The sequence below is a fragment of the Linepithema humile genome, chromosome 4 (genome assembly GCF_040581485.1).
Source record: "Linepithema humile isolate Giens D197 chromosome 4, Lhum_UNIL_v1.0, whole genome shotgun sequence".
NCBI lineage: Eukaryota > Metazoa > Arthropoda > Insecta > Hymenoptera > Formicidae > Linepithema > Linepithema humile.
The window spans coordinates 17,256,118-17,274,098 of NC_090131.1; the positions used below are offsets into that span (position 1 = coordinate 17,256,118).

The 17,981-nt window shown below is 32.1% G+C and overlaps 5 protein-coding genes across 6 annotated transcripts; 2 read left to right on the forward strand and 3 right to left on the reverse strand.

Annotated features, from left to right (window-relative positions):
* Positions 1 to 401: 401 nt before the first annotated feature.
* On the reverse strand, positions 402 to 2,153 carry senju (UDP-galactose transporter senju). Of its 2 annotated transcripts, XM_012366862.2 has the most exons (7): positions 1,896 to 2,152; positions 1,630 to 1,744; positions 1,506 to 1,552; positions 1,263 to 1,402; positions 1,022 to 1,165; positions 741 to 947; positions 402 to 565 (listed from the first exon to the last, which is right to left on the reverse strand). In XM_012366862.2, the coding sequence occupies exons 1-7, from the start codon at positions 1,981 to 1,983 to the stop codon at positions 557 to 559; spliced, it is 750 nt and encodes a 249-aa protein (XP_012222285.1). In that variant the 5' UTR covers positions 1,984 to 2,152; the 3' UTR covers positions 402 to 556. The 2 variants fall into 2 exon arrangements, with proteins under 2 accessions (XP_012222285.1, XP_012222284.1); XM_012366861.2 differs by having other exon boundaries at positions 402 to 947; positions 1,896 to 2,153.
* Positions 2,154 to 2,902: 749 nt separating this feature from the next.
* Positions 2,903 to 8,309, reverse strand: TBC1D23 (TBC1 domain family member 23). The gene is made up of 9 exons (XM_012366925.2): positions 8,027 to 8,309; positions 7,366 to 7,586; positions 7,088 to 7,292; positions 6,715 to 6,951; positions 6,246 to 6,621; positions 5,667 to 5,880; positions 5,238 to 5,573; positions 5,010 to 5,142; positions 2,903 to 4,935 (listed from the first exon to the last, which is right to left on the reverse strand). Exons 1-9 carry the CDS (start codon positions 8,053 to 8,055, stop codon positions 4,662 to 4,664), a joined length of 2,025 nt encoding a protein of 674 aa, XP_012222348.1. The 5' UTR covers positions 8,056 to 8,309; the 3' UTR covers positions 2,903 to 4,661.
* Positions 8,310 to 8,808: 499 nt separating this feature from the next.
* Tom70 (translocase of outer membrane 70) lies at positions 8,809 to 13,240 on the forward strand. The gene is made up of 8 exons (XM_012366926.2): positions 8,809 to 9,355; positions 9,854 to 10,027; positions 10,133 to 10,340; positions 10,453 to 10,588; positions 10,681 to 11,035; positions 11,149 to 11,373; positions 11,477 to 11,697; positions 11,809 to 13,240. Exons 1-8 carry the CDS (start codon positions 9,101 to 9,103, stop codon positions 11,996 to 11,998), a joined length of 1,764 nt encoding a protein of 587 aa, XP_012222349.1. The 5' UTR covers positions 8,809 to 9,100; the 3' UTR covers positions 11,999 to 13,240.
* Positions 12,768 to 17,957, reverse strand: Alg7 (Alg7 dolichyl-phosphate N-acetylglucosaminephosphotransferase). The gene is made up of 7 exons (XM_012366933.2): positions 17,457 to 17,957; positions 17,254 to 17,368; positions 16,739 to 17,184; positions 13,444 to 13,632; positions 13,292 to 13,362; positions 13,053 to 13,216; positions 12,768 to 12,971 (listed from the first exon to the last, which is right to left on the reverse strand). The coding sequence occupies exons 1-7, from the start codon at positions 17,624 to 17,626 to the stop codon at positions 12,906 to 12,908; spliced, it is 1,221 nt and encodes a 406-aa protein (XP_012222356.1). The 5' UTR covers positions 17,627 to 17,957; the 3' UTR covers positions 12,768 to 12,905.
* Positions 14,160 to 16,609, forward strand: Mgat3 (beta-1,4-mannosyl-glycoprotein 4-beta-N-acetylglucosaminyltransferase). Its single transcript, XM_012366930.2, has 3 exons — positions 14,160 to 14,563; positions 14,985 to 15,251; positions 15,345 to 16,609. The coding sequence occupies exons 2-3, from the start codon at positions 15,093 to 15,095 to the stop codon at positions 16,473 to 16,475; spliced, it is 1,290 nt and encodes a 429-aa protein (XP_012222353.1). The 5' UTR covers positions 14,160 to 14,563; positions 14,985 to 15,092; the 3' UTR covers positions 16,476 to 16,609.
* Positions 17,958 to 17,981: the final 24 nt, after the last annotated feature.

Genomic DNA, 17,981 nt, shown 5'->3' on the forward strand with positions numbered 1-17,981 from the left:
AAAATATGAAATGAAATTTTCTCAGTAGTAGATATTTTTAAAACAGAAGATAAGCTATGTAAAATATAAAAAATATTTCAATACATTATCACGTAGATTTTAATTTATTTTTTTGAATATTTATAAAGAGATAAATTTAAAAAGTACAAAATTCTTTATGCTTTGATTTGATACAAAATTCATTTTATAAATAACATAGAAGTTACAATTTCAAATTAAATTACATTATAAAATTTTATTCTACTTAATTTTCTATTAATTTAAAAGAAATTATAATAGTTTTGTTTGCAAGCATTCATTGTTTTAAATTAACAATATCTTATATCCCTAATTCAGTTATGTCTTGTATCACATAAATATATAAAACATTTATAACAACATAATATTAATAGTAACATGTATTATTATTTAGTTTTAAAATTTTATTTTGTATTTTAACTTTTTTGTTATTTAAAAATTTATAATGTTGCCTACACTAAAAGCATTTCACTTTCTGCTGTCTCCTTTGGTTGAGTATTTTGTACAGGATTTCTCGAATATAAAATGACAGCAAAACTCACCATAGCTATAGAAATGACAGTATTTATGTTAATAGGTATATTAAACAAAATCCAGCAAAGCGTTGCTGTAAAAATCAATTCCATAGCACTAGCAAAAGTCTTTAATATAGAATTTAAGGTTTTTAAGAAGAAACTCGTTATTATACCAACAAGTGCATTATTTAACATAATTAATATTACCTTCGGTTGTAAAGACGCACTGATTTCAACATTACTAAACGTATCATTTACACTATTCTTGAATGTACTTAATAAAACAATTGCTACAATGTTACAGAAAATGCTATCAATATACATAAATACATTCTGTACAAAAATGTCGATGTCTGCACCTTGCCGTTTCAGCAAGTATTCATTATATACACCAGCTAAGCAAGAGCATATTGTCTAAAAATAAAAAATTTTTCAAGAAAACAGACATATCATCAGTGACATTATATTATGCATAAAAGTTGACATACCTGTATAAGCATTAGAAATAGAAAAATATCTACATGGAATTTTGATCCAAGAACATTGACATCAAAATGCTTTACCATACAACCGATTGTTAAGATCACTAATGAAACCCATTGTATCCCAGACAACTTTTTGCTAAAAATGACCTAGAAAAGAACAGAATTTGTTGTATGTTGAAAATATTATCCATATGTATATATCCAGTATTGTATGTATTAAAAAATGTATCAATAAGGTAAATACTTGAAAAATAATTCCAGTAAATACAACACGAAGTTGTAACAAGACATAGTAAGTCGTAGGATCAAATCTAGCCAAATTGACAAAGGCTAGATTGTTGTACAGACAGTATAAAAATGCAGGTACCATATACAGCAGAAGTACTAAAAATTGAAAGGGATTTTCTTTAGTCCTTTTCAGATCACAATTGTGTCAAATATTTGTACCGCAAATTTTGGGAATTTATTATCTTTATACCAATCTCACCCTTTTTATTCTTCTTTATCTCCTGAAGAAGAGTTAGAATACTATTGCTGCAAATTAAAATAAAATGATATATCTATGCCTGAAATAATCACTTGTATAAATTAAATTTTTAAATTTTACTTACTCTTTACAATAGAGTGCTGTAGATATAATCAATTTTAAGACTTCTGTCATCAACACAACAGCTACAATGTTGTATTCATAGTGACCACTTCTTTGAGACCATGTCACAAGAATACCTGTAACATTTATGTTATATATTTTGACACTTTACTTTTATGGCAATTTAACTAAAATTTAAGTAATAGTTTCATGAAATATATAATAATTTTTATATAATATATAATAAAAATAAAAATTGTAGAGAAAGTAACCATGTAATCAATGCACCTTGATTTATAAAGAGAGTTATGTAGGAGATGAAAATGACAGGACTCCATCTTCCTGGGAATAATTCACTCCAATTTACTCCTCCCATTTTTCGATTTTTCTTGCTGACTTCACCAATTTGAAAGGTTTTGGTAGTACATTTTTGACAGGTCTTCCATTTCTAGTAGCTGCTGTATGCACGCCAATGCGCACTGGCAAGTCTCAATAGTGATGTATACCAAGGCCGGAACAGGCTGAGAGAGATATCACTATACAATCATACAAACTAGATATATCTTTGTGTAAGTGACATAATACATATACATACATATGCGTCCTTGCTCAGCTGCGCGCGTAAATTCGTGTCTATTATTTATGTATCTTACATTCAAAAACGAACTTGTTGGTCCTATTCCAAATAATTACATAAATAAGCGTACGTATAAAATTGTAACATCTACAATTCTTTTAAAGTCATAAATTAGCTACAAACTTTTCTACAAGCTAAAAACAATTTTTTACACTGTTTAGTATGCAATTGCATTCATCATATTGTGTGTGTGGCATTTGAAAAAATTAATTACAATATTTTAATATGTATTTGTCACATAGCACTTGAAAAAAATTTAATGTTTGTTACACCATGAGCAACTTCTTGCATGCAAAGCATTTCAGTAAACAATTTTTTTCATACTTTTTTTTATAAAGAAAATGGAAATAAAAAAAGACACAAATTTTTGCATATCCTATAAATTCATAACAACATAAAATTATCTACCAGTAAGTATATATAACATAAAACTGATGATAGCATATCAGTAATCACCTAAAGTGATATCATATCGATTGTACAATCTCTAGAGCAACCTAGTTAGTCAATATTTGCCAGTGCGATTTATTCTCACAATAAAATATATATATAATTATATTAAAATAAATCATATAACTTTTTAATATTAGTAGTAACATTATATTTAGTAATAACATTATTTAGTTCACAATTTAAGAGAGTTCAATAAGATCAAAAATTGTTTTGTTAATCTTTTATTATATATAATTTCTATATTACATGGCCATTTTTTATATATACATCTATAAACATGTATTTGGGAATTGTGGAGAATTTTAATATTTATACACTTAATTTCTGAAAGATTGATTTTTAATTGCTATCTATGTGACTCATAGATAACAATCTGTATTTTTTTATTTCCAAATTGTCCATTTGGAAGCACAAACATGGAAAAGATTTATCACATATGCACATATGATGTGTACTATCGAGCTTAAACATTATGTATATGTTGCATAGTTATCAGCATTCGTAATACTTGAACTATCAACAACATATAAATTCTAGTTTCCTCATCTTTTATAATCTTTAAATATTCCAATTGCTTTATATTGCTAATAATTTAAGTAGTTTATATGTAAATAAACGTAAAAAATCATATTTTTAAACTATCATATTTAGATAGTCAATGCAAGAAAAATCATTTATGTTAGTGGAGCGTGTGTTATTTGTATTGTCATAGTTATGACGAGGCAATGCAGTTAATGCAACTTATTACATAAATACGTTTCAAATACGTAATTATACAAAATGTTTCTGAAATAAATAATTAAACTTATTCTACCATTTAAACATTTGAAGAAAAAAATATATTACTCTTTTATAAGTGCAAAACTCCGTAAAGAAATAAAAATGTACGTATGATTCTGCTACAACAAAATTTAATTTATAATCTTTTCTTAAAATATTTTACAATGCAGAGCAATTAAAATGTCTCCGGAAAATTCTGCAGACAGCGTGAAAAGTACTATTGGCCTGCAAATATTTACGTAAGTAATTTGTATCTAATATTGCATCTAATATTTATGTAAGTAATTTGTACAAATAAATTTGTTGCTATAAAACACATTAGAATATGGCAATCTACAAAATGCAATTATTATATATAGGAGTACATAATAAATGTATTAAAATCGCATTATATAGGATCAGAGTTGCCAATTAAAATAAATATTTTTTCTTTAATAATTATTTCATGCTATACATGTGAACACAACCAAAGAAATTATTAATCATGTGCATTGATCAGGCACATATGTATTAGTATTAACTGTTAGTTCTTCATTTCTTTCTTTTATCTTTTTACAAGATCTCAGTCTAATCAAATATGAAGTCTCAACTAACGTTACCTCTGCGAAAATTTTACACCAACTATCACGCAACAAAAAATTGAAGGCCTTTTGACATTTTTCTACTAGAAATCTTAATAAATCCTTGTAATAATAACTATATACAAATGTGATTTACAAATTATGAACGCATTGATTTTTAAGTCAGTCGTTAAGTCATTTTATCGTGACATTTAAAAAAGTTGTAAATATCTAAGTAATGTATATAAAATCGATTTGATTAAATACAAGAAGTTAAATGGAATTAAATTTACATGTTTATGATACGACACAATTGTGATTACTGAAATACAAAAAAAAAAAAAAAAAAAAAAAAATTAACATCAAAAAATATTTTTACGCAACTTAAAATTGTTTATCATTTTTTTAATTATTCTAAATATATGGTTTTACATTAATTCAAATAGTTATATTAATTACAACAGAAAAGACATATAACAATCAAATGAATAAACAACCATAAAAAGATCAAATACTTTGCCCATACCAAAAATAAATTTGTTAGGAAAATTACTCATGATAAATTGAATTTTATGATCATCTGTACAGTAACTTGAAATTGTTCTATAAAATATGTCTATAATATTAGTCTGATGTATTTAATTGTTTCATAATTTGTTGCGTGATCAACTTGGTCGCTTCGCTTGCGTTTGGTATAAGAAACTTATCCATATCGGAAATGACCGTATCGTTATATTGCGTTGTACCATATTTGAAAGTTATCAAATCAGCGTGTCGTTTTCTCGACGTTATCTTAACGATACTCGTTAAAGGACGTTTTACGATTACATGCGCGGCGCCTTTCCTCTCTGGGATTTCTCGCAGTACTATGAGATAACTATCCGTAACAAGCAGCAGACTGAAACAAAGAGAAAAATGTTAACCGACGGATTGATATTATATGCAACAAGTTTTTTGTTGTTTTATGCTCACCTATCACAGAGATCACCGTTAACTTTTACTTCTTGGCATTTAAAGGAATGTAATAGCTTAGGATCTTTCATCCATTGCTGTATAGATACTACTTCAATAGGCTCTTCACTTTCATTATTAGTCATTGTCATATCTACAGATAGATTATTAGATTAAGCAAGTTTTTTTCAGTGAGTTGTAATAAACAGTTTAAGATTATCTAAAAGATAAATTGAAAAGTGTAATTACCTAATTCTTGATCGTCGTCTATACTAAACACAGGCGCAGTTTTTCTTTGACGTTTGATATAATCCAAATCTTTGCTACTTTTCCTCTCTGTATTGCTATTGACATTCGCTGTAGGATTAACAATGTAATCGAATAGCTTTCCCTTTACTTCCTGGCTTTTTAGTTTCACAACTAATCCAATTTTGCCCAAAAGATCCGAATTGTTATTTTTAACTTTAACAGGGCTTGTTTCATTTGAATTTTCTTCCAACAAATTAGCATTGCACACCAGACAGTGCTGCGAATTGTGATCAACCAGGCCTAATACCACTTCGTCGCCGAAATATTCATGAATAGCTAAAAATAGAAATTATAATTACGTAAAAATATAATTTAAAAATTCTTTGAAGAGTATATATTCATAAATAAATAAGAATATAAGATAATTACCCTGATATCCAGAAGTAACCATGCTTACATACTGTGTATGCTTTTGTAAAAAGGATGCTACTACCATATGTGTGTAACGATCTTCCTCTTGTCTACCACTTCCCAAAAAACAAAGATGTTCTCCGCCGGCTTGGGAGCCAACAGCTAGCGCTTGACGTTGAGCTTGCAGCAAGCCTTGCACTGCTGTAGCAAACGCAGCAGGTTCTTGAAGCATCTGAAAAAAAATAGAAATACATTTCATTTCCTTGTATCTATTATATTTTTGATATCTAAAGAAGTTATTGTAAACAACGCATGACAAGAGCAGGAGTAATACGTGTTGTTATTTTTCGTTGTTGTACGATTCTCATTGCTGTCACGCCTAGAGTGTACAGCCCATGATCTAGCCGCGCTCAACGCGTGATTATTCGTCAATCCTTTTTAATTAATAGCTAATCTCAATTATTATTGCGAAAATTGCAAAACGATAAAGGACTTTTCTGTTCAGTTTACCGCATTCTACCCGCACACGAGCGTTGGCATGGACATTATGAGACACCCTGTATATGTAACCTTAATAAATTTTAAAATATAACCCACCAAGTTGCAATCAAGATGAAATGCTGTTGGTAAATGGCCTGCATTGTACTGTTCAGCAGGTCTACAATCCACGAGAAAGAATCTAACAGTTTCGACAGTGCTGTTAGGTGCGGATGGAGTTTCAATAGCATTTTCTACTAATTCTTGTGCCGATACAGGTAAACACAATGCATGGGATATTAACTTTTCGTCGGAACTTTCGCCAAACATTATAGAATACAAGTCTTGTTTAAAAGACGTTGGTGTTTTCATTGCATAATACTGTGCCAATGAGCAGAAATCAGTCACATCTGCCGCTTCCAGAGCACAAGGCATTTCTGTTATAGCATCTATTATATTTTGCTTTTCTTCGTCTTTCATATTCAAAATTTGCTCTCTGTAAAGATAAAAATTATATTAATAATTATATTAACATATTTGATATACTAATTATATACATGTTTGATAGACTAATTTTATCAATATTTACCTGGCATTAATAACCATGATAAGTGACAGAAAGAGCATAAAAAATGAATCAGCTTGCATAAAATATAGATCCCACATCGTACAAACCGCTGGCAATGAACAGACACCAGCAAAAAGTGTATTCATCCATATTTTTGTATATTGGTCAGGTGATATTCTTTTTGTATCCAAGAATGAACATAATTCTGGTTCATGATATAGTAATAGTAATCTTAAAACTGAGCTGTATGTTTCCCCTCTAAAAATTAGATAAATATGTTACAAAGAGAAGATAGACGATTAAATAATTGATTTTATATGCACAATATAAATTTTACTAACAAAATTGTCTTTAAACAAAAAATGTAATGCTTATAATAACATCATTTTTTTACCTTGGGATATAAATATCTCTTATTGCCTCAAAAAGATTATAAGTTGCACTGCGTGGTAGTTTTAAAGCTATTAAAGGACCCAATAATTCCATCCATCCATTTCCTCTTTCATATATCTTACATTTACTTTTACAATAAAATGTTAATATGGACTCAAGATCAGAAACTACAGAGACTTTGTCTTCATCATCATTTCCAAGTTTTGCTGTAAAATTTAATAGATAAATAAATATAAATAATTTATTTATTAAGGATACATATTTTTTCTGCATACTTACCAACTAATTGTTGACAGTCCTCGCGGATTATATTTTGTTCAGGTAAATCGAAAACTTCATTAAACTGGCTTAATTGATCACCTCGATCGGTGACACAAAGACAAGCCTGCCAAACATCTGGTCGTAGATTTGCAGGGACTGGTTGGCCTTTACAAATAGCATATATGTCAGATGCAGACGGTGCTTCTGTGTCAAGAAGTGCAGCTTCTAATTCCAATACCCTAAAAAAATAAAGATTGATACAGAGTTAATAAAAACAGAGAGAATAAAAAAGTTAATTACAAAGATTATGCAAATCAAGGAACATGTGATCTGTACATGAATGACGCATTGATTAGCATCTATTGCATACTAATTAGCAAACTTTGACATGGCATTGTATTAATTTACACTGTTCTGTTAATAAAATATCTCCCATTGTATTTTTCATAATGGCTTTATATATATATATACGCACTAAACTTGAAATCTTTACAATTTACATATTGTAGTTTTACATGGTAAGCAATGAGTCAAGTGTAATACAAGCTAATTTGCATATAAACTATTAATCACATCTGGGTAGATTAATGCCAACAAATGTGGAGTTCACATTTTCGCTGAAAAACAAGGCATGCTTTGACGTGGCAAGAAAACTTGAGGAATTTCGATTTCAGCTTACCAGGTGTTTTCATCTTCTTGTAGTGCCATTGTGATCGACGTTACAGCTACGAATCTCAAGACGTGTGAAAGTACGGAAATCCGACGTCCATTAAAATTGTATACAACGCAAAAAACACTTTTGACCGCTCAACATTCTACGACTCGCGTTGCAAGAGCTGTCATATTTTTTGAGCCTTTTCAGTTTCAGTGGGTTAATAGCATGGTAGCTGATAAAACGTAGCTGCTGTTGACAGATCGTTGTCATCTTTCCGGCGAAGTTTTGTACATGCGCAGATAATATGGCGCGAATATTGAGAGGGAGAACATTTATTATTTGCGAATAATACACGCTACAAATTGACATTTTTAATAATGATAGGAATAGTATGTATCACATATACTTTATATGATAACTTCAAATAATTAAAAAAAGGTCTAAAGTTATTACACATAATCAAAACGAAGTAATGGAAAATTCATACTCCATTCGTTATGAAACGTACGTATCTGATATCCAATAAGAAAGATAATAGGTCTGTTCTTTTTAGCTGAACTGACTGCACTAGTTCAGAGTTTATCTTTCTCCTTCTAATGTAGAGGGAAAAAGATGAACTAGTGCAGTCAGTTCAGCTAAAAAGAACAGACCTAATGTGTTCGAGGAATGAATGCGGCATTAGATAAAGTCTCTAGAAAATGTGCTTTTTTATTGGACTATCGATATTTCGTACATCCGATATTGAGGGCAGTGTGAATCCTCTTTATTGTTTCTATCTTTAGCTGCAATATTTGCCGAGAGGGGGTGATTTTTTCAAGTTACGCAACTTCCGCAGAACTCGTGTGTCCGAATAGTATCTCGTGGTCTCTCGTGGGTGTCTCATCGGAGTTAGGAGCGGTTAGGAAGTTTGTCCGGGTTTGCCCGTAATAACGAGGGCCAGATTCAAGATAACCCGTAGTGTCATCGCTTCAATTTAATCTCCGCATGCTTTCGTCGCGTCAATAAAAGATTCGCAATTATCGCCGCCGTCGACATCATTGTGCCGGTGTCCTATCGGATCCACTTTTATACGCGAAACCGTTATTCCCGGCCCAAGAGATGACGAACGACGTAGCTGGCAGCAGTCCGCTGCCAAAGTGGCAACTTGCCCTGGTAGTTGGGGCACCGGTCGCTCTTGGTCTCGGCTATATATATTACAGAAACAAAAACAGCAGCAGCAGCAGTAGTAGCACCGATAAACCGAGTCGCGGCAAGATCAAAGGCAACACAACGGCGACCAAAGAAAATCGTTTACCTGAGCAAATTTCTGGTGATTCAGATTTCGATGGTGAATGCCTACCTATCAAACCACAGGTTAAAACCATACATTTTTTTGGTTATAGATAAAGCCTAATGAAAAAAAAAAATAACAGTAATATCCATTTGTCTGAACGATTATGAGGATAAGATACTTTCAAGTTAATTAAATACATTATTAATGATAACAGTAAATTGATGTGTGCATTGGTAGATAAGTGTAAATATAAAGAAATCTATGTATTGGCATATCCTTGCTTCAAGCCATAAACTTCAATAAATATATGGGCAAAAATATCTTTAACGCAGTAATAATTATGATTCTATATTTAAATGAGATATTTGAAACGAGTAATAAAATTGAAATAAATATCTGATAAATGAATTTTTGTTGTACATTTACTACTTAGAAAAACAATATTAATGAAACGAAATCAACCAAGTAATTGTATAACAATGTTCTCTATAGTGATATATTCTTTATGCTTCTAAATTATCATAAACTGCAGAAAATAGTATTTTCATGACTGATCCATGTAAATTCTTTCATTCCAGACGCCTTTACAAATTGCACAAACACACAAAAATACAGGAAATGTACAATTTAAAGCAAGGAACTATGAAGGTGCTTTATATCATTATAATAAAGCAATTGAAATTTGTCCGAAAGAAAATGCAAATGAACTTGCAACTTTTTATCAAAATCGTGCAGCTACCTATGAACAATTGGTAAGTAATTAATAATAATTGATAATAATAGTGGATGTGCAAGTTTGGTATTTATTAATTGTTAGGTTTGAAGTACTATAATCACATTATAATTATGGCTTGCAGAAAATATACGATGCTGTAAAATTTGATTGTACAAAGGCATTAGAATTAAATCCAAAGTATGCAAAAGCTTTGTTACGTCGGGGACGTGTTTTAGAGCAAATGGGGGAGTTGGAAGCTGCATTGGATGATGTCACTACTGCATGTATATTTGAAGCCTTTTCTAATCAAACAACTCTTTCAGTGGCAGATAAAATCTTACAACAACTCGGTGAGTTATATATAAGGATTTTTGGTATTAAATATAAAATATTATTCACAATAAGTTGTAATAAAAATTAATAATAAAAAAATATTTAATAATTTAAAATATTTATTTTCAGGGAAAAAACATGCACAGGAAAATTTAGCAAATAAAAAGTTTATAATGCCGAGTAAACATGTCATAAAGAATTTTATGACATCGTTTCCTAATGATCCAATAACTTTAAAATTAAAGGATCCAAAAGATACTCCGCAGTAAGTATTGAACAGAAAAGTTAGTTTCTAGAAAAACATAATGCTTAGTTTTAATGTAATTATAATATTCATAATTATATTACAATTATTAGATTTCTCAAGGAACTATTACAAGTTGTAAAAGATGAGAAGTATGACGATGTGATACCGCTGTGCACTAAAATCATCGAAAGTCCTGAATTTAGTGAATTACCTTCGTCTAAAACTGAGGTCCTACTTTTACGAGCTACGTTTTATCTTCTTTTGGGTAAACAGCACGCTTCTATGCAAGATATAGAAACTATATTAAACAACGAAGACGTATCCAAAAACGTAAAAGTAAGCGCCTTAATAAAGAGGGCGACTTTACACATGCAACTTGATAATCCAGAAATGGCTTTCAATGATTTCAACCTAGCTCTTAATGCGTATCCAACTTGCGGTGATATCTATCATCACAGAGGACAGGTATTATGCGTATTAATATTGGAATATATTTCTTTTCTATTGCATGTTTGTGGTACACAAGTTTTTTTATTTCAATAATTTAATAACAAAATAATGTTGTGTTTTCAATCCAGATTAATTTGCTTGTAAATAAATTGGAGGATGCTAAGAAAGATTTTACAGAAGCGATGTATTTCAATCCACAATTTGGTGTATCGCACGTGCAAAAATGTTATACAGATTATCGTCTTGCAATTCTCAACAGAGAGGTAGAACTAGCCGAACAGGCTTTAAAAGATTACATGAAAATTTTCGATAAATTCCCGGATCTTCCTGAATGTTATATGTTGTATGCTGAGGTATATGTTAATCATAACTAATTTCTTGATACTAAAGGAAAGTGATTTACCGTTGTGATACAAGCTGATTTATTGATGAAATTTTCATTTATTATGATTACAGATGATGACTGAAACCGAACAATTCGATAAAGCAGATACATACTTTGCGAAAGCAATAGAGAAGGATCCAGATAATGCAATTATTTATGTACACAGAGCTTTATTACAATTGCAATGGACTGGTAATATCGAGCTAGTTGTAAAATATATTAATAAAGCGTTAGAACTGGACGAGAAATGCGAGCTTGCATATGAATCATTAGGAAGTCTTGAAGTTCAAAGGTACGTTTTTGACGCATTTCTTTCTTATAATGATAATCAGGTTTTGTTCATTTGAGAATTTGAAATTATTTTCATGAAATTAATTTTGTAAATCTACTTTTTCTTTTGCAGTGGAAACTTAGAAAGAGGAATAATGTTGTTTGAAAAGGCTTTGGAATACTGCCGTACAACCATGGAGCTCACACATGTATACAGCTTGAGAGATGCTGCAAAAACACAACTTAACATAAAAAATAGATTAGGCGACAGCATACGTGATCTGTTTCAGGCACCAGCTTCAGGTTTCATGCCCTTATCTTAAGCCATCGATAAGTTAATAAAGAAGTACGTATTGTTATCAAATCTAAACAATCAAATTTTGTTAGTTGACCTTTAATGTCATACAGGGTATCCAAATCTGATTACGCTTAGATCTTATTTCACTTTGAAAGATTATGTGTAATTGTTGTACAACAATTCTTTATTCCTAATCGCATTTATTTGATCTCTGATTTAGGCAAATCAGAAGTGAATGTTAATTATAGATTATCACAGTTTTAAACAATTTCTCATTAACTGAGATTTATAGAAAACTTTTTTTAGAAGCCATGTATTTTATTAAATAAGATTTTGTGTCCGTATTTAAATCATTTTATCGCGATTGCGACTATAATTTGTAAATTTTATAAAGTAAAAAGTGAGTTGATTAATGATACATACATACGCTCAGAATGTAGAATACTTTATGAAACATTGAAAAGAGTCGCCTATGTTTGAAAGCATAAAATTATTTCATGTATTATTTTGTATAAAGTTATGCAATAATGCTTTTGAGCATATTACATACAATTTATACAGTTTATAAGAAATTTGTAAGGAACCAATTCAACTTATTTTTTTCTTATTTGATTCTGTAGAAAATACGTATTAAATCAAGTATATGTATATACACTTCGGTACACAATGGTATTGTGTAACATTAAAAAAAAAAAAAATTCAAAATTTTAATTCGATATTAAGAAGGAAAGAAGATAGAGAATTTATGATCATATTGATCATACAATGTACATAATAAATATAACAAATTTGCGTAACAATTGCAATATAATGGTTTAATAAATCTATTTATGATAGTTACTAAAGGAATAGTAATTTTATATAAACAATTACTACCTTTTAATATGTACATCACATTTTATACTTAAGAATAAATTGAATCTTACGCTTATTTAAACATCATAAAATATGGAAGCCAGGGGATATCTAATAACAAACGCCATCATGCTGCTAATAATCTGAAAGCAATTAAATTTATACAGTTTACTTGATATGTCGTTCGATTCACAATATTATAATTATATACAACATATTGTTACCTGAATTATTATCAAAATTGACGTAAGCGTTGGTTCTCTCAACGGACCAAGATTGATCAGTATAAAATTAATCAAAGTTAGATTGTTGCAAGTTACAGTGCCTTTCCTGTCTTCTTGCCACTTCACCAGTCTAAATGTTTTTAGTATCCACATCAATAGTTTTCCTAATAAAATAAAATGTGATTTTATGATACAAGTTATTTTCATTTTACCAAATAAATATTATAAACCATCGTTACCTATGCTATTCAGTTCTGATTTATAAAATACAGTTATACTAGGCTCCAATTTATTCGTTTCTTTATTGTATCTGCGAATAAAGTGAGTGTTCATGTAGTGACCAAAATCTTTTAACGCGTGCTCTTGATGTCTTTTAAAATTTGAAACTTACTTTGGTAATCTATGCCTAGGGCATGGTATAAAATGAAAAAGCTGTGGCACACTGTATAGAAAATTGATTATTTGCGGAATAAAAAACAGCAGGGTCGTTTTACTGAAGTGTCCTATAATACCGACTACGGCAAAAGTCATTCCGGACAGGTAGCAGAATGTATCGCCTACAAAAACCTGCGACGGATACCTTGAACAAAGTATAATTATTTCTACAAGTTTTTATTTCAAAATAATTCTCAAAAAAAAAAAATAGTCACAAATGCGTATAATTTATATTTATGCGAATAATATAAATTTTATGAAACAAATTATAAAACAAATTATGCCATTCATACAAATATATCCTAATTTTGCATTACATATTGTACCTATTTTATTATTAGTTTAGTGTACTATCTGCATAGAGATATAAATATGAAGAATTATGAATATCATAAGGGAGCTACGAGGTGCGCCATTGCTCCGAGACTATAAACAGGGACTGTGGACCACCATGATGAATGCACACACGTGAGTAACATTCGCGCCAAGAGGAAAGCTGTGCGACATCAAAAATCATTGTTTTCGCCGTAAAATCTAACTCGACGACTAATTCTCGTCGGAATAATGATCCAATTTCTGACGCATGGGCGGACTCGAGGATTACTCATACTTTGCGATGGGGATGAGATATACAGTTAATGAGATGCCCCTCTAAGACGCGTGCGCCTTGCGAATAGTCACGATCGCGCTTGTGGCGAGAGTGTGTTCGCCGACGAACACGAACGGGCGGACCACCGGCTGGTTGCTGGCTGGTACGGCACTCGGGCGTGGTTTTTCACGTCGTCGCGGTGTGTGCTGTTGCCGGCCGGGAGACAAAAGACACCCCTGGGAGTTCGACCCCCTGATCCCGACCGAATAGGCCAGCCAGCCCAGCGACTATCGCGGAGACTAGAAGCATGCGGTATCGCCGGTCGCCGATCGTATAGTCGCCGTGGAATCCATTTAAATTGCTCGCTGGTCAGGATCGGCGATCGAGGTCACTCGTGAATTAAATGGCACGCCGCATTACGGTGACGTCACTGTACGAACGTCACATCGAAATCCTGGTGAAACCGTCGTTGTCGTTAAATTGCATCGTGAGCGAAATTTTATTATGTAATATTGTATAGTGTCGATGACATGCGTGCGGGGCGGAGCTGCCGGGACGTTTAACTCGCGCGGCTTGGCTCGAACGGTAAATCTGATTGATATGTTATCGCACAGCTTCCTGCAATGCGGAGAATCAGTGATGTTGTTTAGTCTTCGAAATTGAAGAGTGTATCGCGATTTGACGTTGATAAAGAAATATATAAAATGTTGCAACGAAAAATGAGGTCAAGAAATTTTATCGCGCTAGATAGCAATGCGCGAATCTAGGGAGTACTGTGCGTTTAACTTGAAAATCGATTTTGGATAAAAATGTAAATTTAAGATAAATTTTTAACATGTATTCAAACGTAATGTATATTACGCTGACAACAGCGGAGATAAAATAATTATTACCGTTTCTGTTCTCAGATGATGCTCTTGGAATTACAATCTTATCGAAAATGACTGCAGCAACAAACAAGATTTTTCTTCGGAGACATGAGATGAGAAATTAAGCTATTCGAGCATCTTAGTGCCATGCAGGTCCGTCTAGATGGGAAGCTGGCGTTGCTATATACCTTATTGGTCTTGCAAGTTCTAATTGTTATGATCTATGTCGCCACAACTCCGCCAGCTGAACTAATTGCGACAACGACTCGTGCATCTGTCAGTTTTGTAAAATTTGAACCCTCACAGGTACTATAAATTTCGAAAAATTCTATTAATTTTTTAAACAGTATACTCAAAATATTTTGATTATGAATAAAACTGTGGCTTTTCTTATTAAAGGAATTGCAAGTAAATCAGGGCAATCGTAAAAAATCACCAATTTACCAGACAATCAATGGAGAGATAGCGCTGAAGGATGTCAAGACCTTTAGACTGTTTGAAGTATACAATCATACTGCCTGCTGGAAATTCGGGGTAGACGAGCGTAAGATGAGAAATAATGAGCATCTGGAAAGATGTATCTGCAATCACGGATGGCACGGCCTGGATTGCGGACAGCCAGAAGTAGTATGGAGAGCGATCATGGCATCAAAACAGAATGTCAGTCTGAAACGACGTAAAAACGTTAGGCGCATCATTCACACATTTTTTCTGAACGAATATAATTCAGCTATCGCCGAAGTAATAATAGAGGAACTCTACGACGTGGTGGATCTTTTTGTAATTTGCGACTTCAACAATGCGGAGGACAACTTTCGACACAAGCTGTCCAAGGGATTATTACAGCGGGAGCAGAAGAAGATCCTATACATGAATGTGGCGACAAAATCTCGCAAGCCATTGAGGATAGTATCGAGATACGTCTGGAGTAAAATTAAGGCTGTAGTGCAGAATTTAAAGGACGATGACATCTACGTAACAACAGAATCGGAGCAGATACTGAACTCCAGGGCATTAATGTTCCTCAAAGTATACGACGGTTGGCCTCAGCCTATTGGATTTAGATTAAGATGGTCGGTGTACGGCTTTTTTTGGCAGCACCCACTCAAGACAACGATAACACTCGGTGCATACACCGTAGGACTGATGCACGATGCCTATCAATCCAACTCGCTTGTACTGCGACAACAATTGGATGAAGACGCCAGTGAAAGAGATATTTTAGGATTAGTTATAGGAGATTTGAATCACTACGGCGGGTGGTACTGTAATCTGTGCCAAGCGCCCGCTAATATTATTATCGGTCTTCGTAATAAAGTCCAGTCGAAGGAGATTCATATCGAGAAGACCATCGACGTGCCGTTCGTTGAGGACCTAATAGGAAGCGGACTGTGGTTGGATGGTAAAATCGGTCTTCTGAGAGTCTCTAAATCCAGGGATTTTTACTTCGCGCCTGAAACGATTCTTAATAACACGTGGAAGTATGACTGGCTGGTAGAGAACTTCTACGCTAAATTAGATTACTACTGACGTACTGGTCGCACCCGACTGTGATATTAACTTATACTCGATACTCAATGTACACTAATGTAATATTATACTGGATTTATACGCTAAAATATTACGTTGACGAAATATAAATGTTAAATGGTTTATACATATAACTTATACGCTTGAGAATTGAATCTCCCTTATCCAAAAAGTAAAACTTTCATATGTATATAAATTTACTACGTATTATCACAATATACTACTTTATGACAAAAAAAGATGTACTTTTTAATATAACTTACCAATTAAATTTAAATAATGCAAGAGAGGTGGCTATGTATGGCAGCATAAAGTACATTGAAAATTGATGGGCCTTCCATTGACTGCCAGATAATTCTAAGATGTTGAAGATGAGAATGCTTGTGGCAATGATTAAGCTCTGTCCAACCTCCAAACCGTTTACGCCAGCCAGTATGTTTATAGCATTTGTACAAAATACAGCCAGCATTCCCATATATACGTAATAAAATATCCATAAATCTAGTGAAAAACCAAACCATGGTCTCAATGGTTTTGGAATAATAACCATCGTGGAATTAAAGTTAACATAATAAACCATCAGTAATGGTAAAGATGCTATAGTGGGTAAAAATAACTTGTGTCGCCAACGAAGATCCAGGACATCATCAGCAAAACCCAATAGTAGCATGCAACATATGGATAGTAAAGCAGCCAAAAATTCAACAAACTGTAACGGAAAGCTCTTGTTTATATATACATAAATATCTTTATATATTGTACAAGAGACTTGTTGTACCTTGTCATGTGGAAAATTTTCATTTCTAAATATATAATCTGTAAATGGTACAGGAATGAATAGAAACATTATTATGAGAAATACACATCCAGTAACAACACCTATAGCCTCTGGTCTGCAAAAATAAATCGATTGTGTGCAGGCATTGTTACGTACGATTTACAAGAGAAAAATCGACAGTAATAAAATATATTCTCACTTACACTTTGTCACTGCTCTTTTTGCTCATGTCGATACCGTAGAGGTTAGCTTTGACGAACATGGATTTTATCCTCGGAATTAAGTAAACAGTCAAATAATACGCACTCACAGACATTATTGCATTGATACATATTGGAAACAATGATTTCCACGTTTCATCTTCGGCCTTCATCTCAAAACAATACACGTATCACCGGTTCAATTCAACGCGATCTCATGCACTCGATTTAACTGAACCACTGTAAAAGCCGGTTAGATATCTTTGATCTTACGAAAATTATGCGACTATGACACAATATGTTAATATCATTAATCAAATGTGTATCACTATTTATTTTCAGACTCATGGAGTCATGCTACCCAACACGTTACACAATTTATCGATAATTGACAAGATCGATTGAAACAAGAAAATATTGAAAATATTTTATATGTATACATAGCTTATAAAAATGCTAACATGATGAGAAAATGGGCTATTCCCTTTTTATGTCTGTAATATATTATAAATCATAAGACGTTGCTTT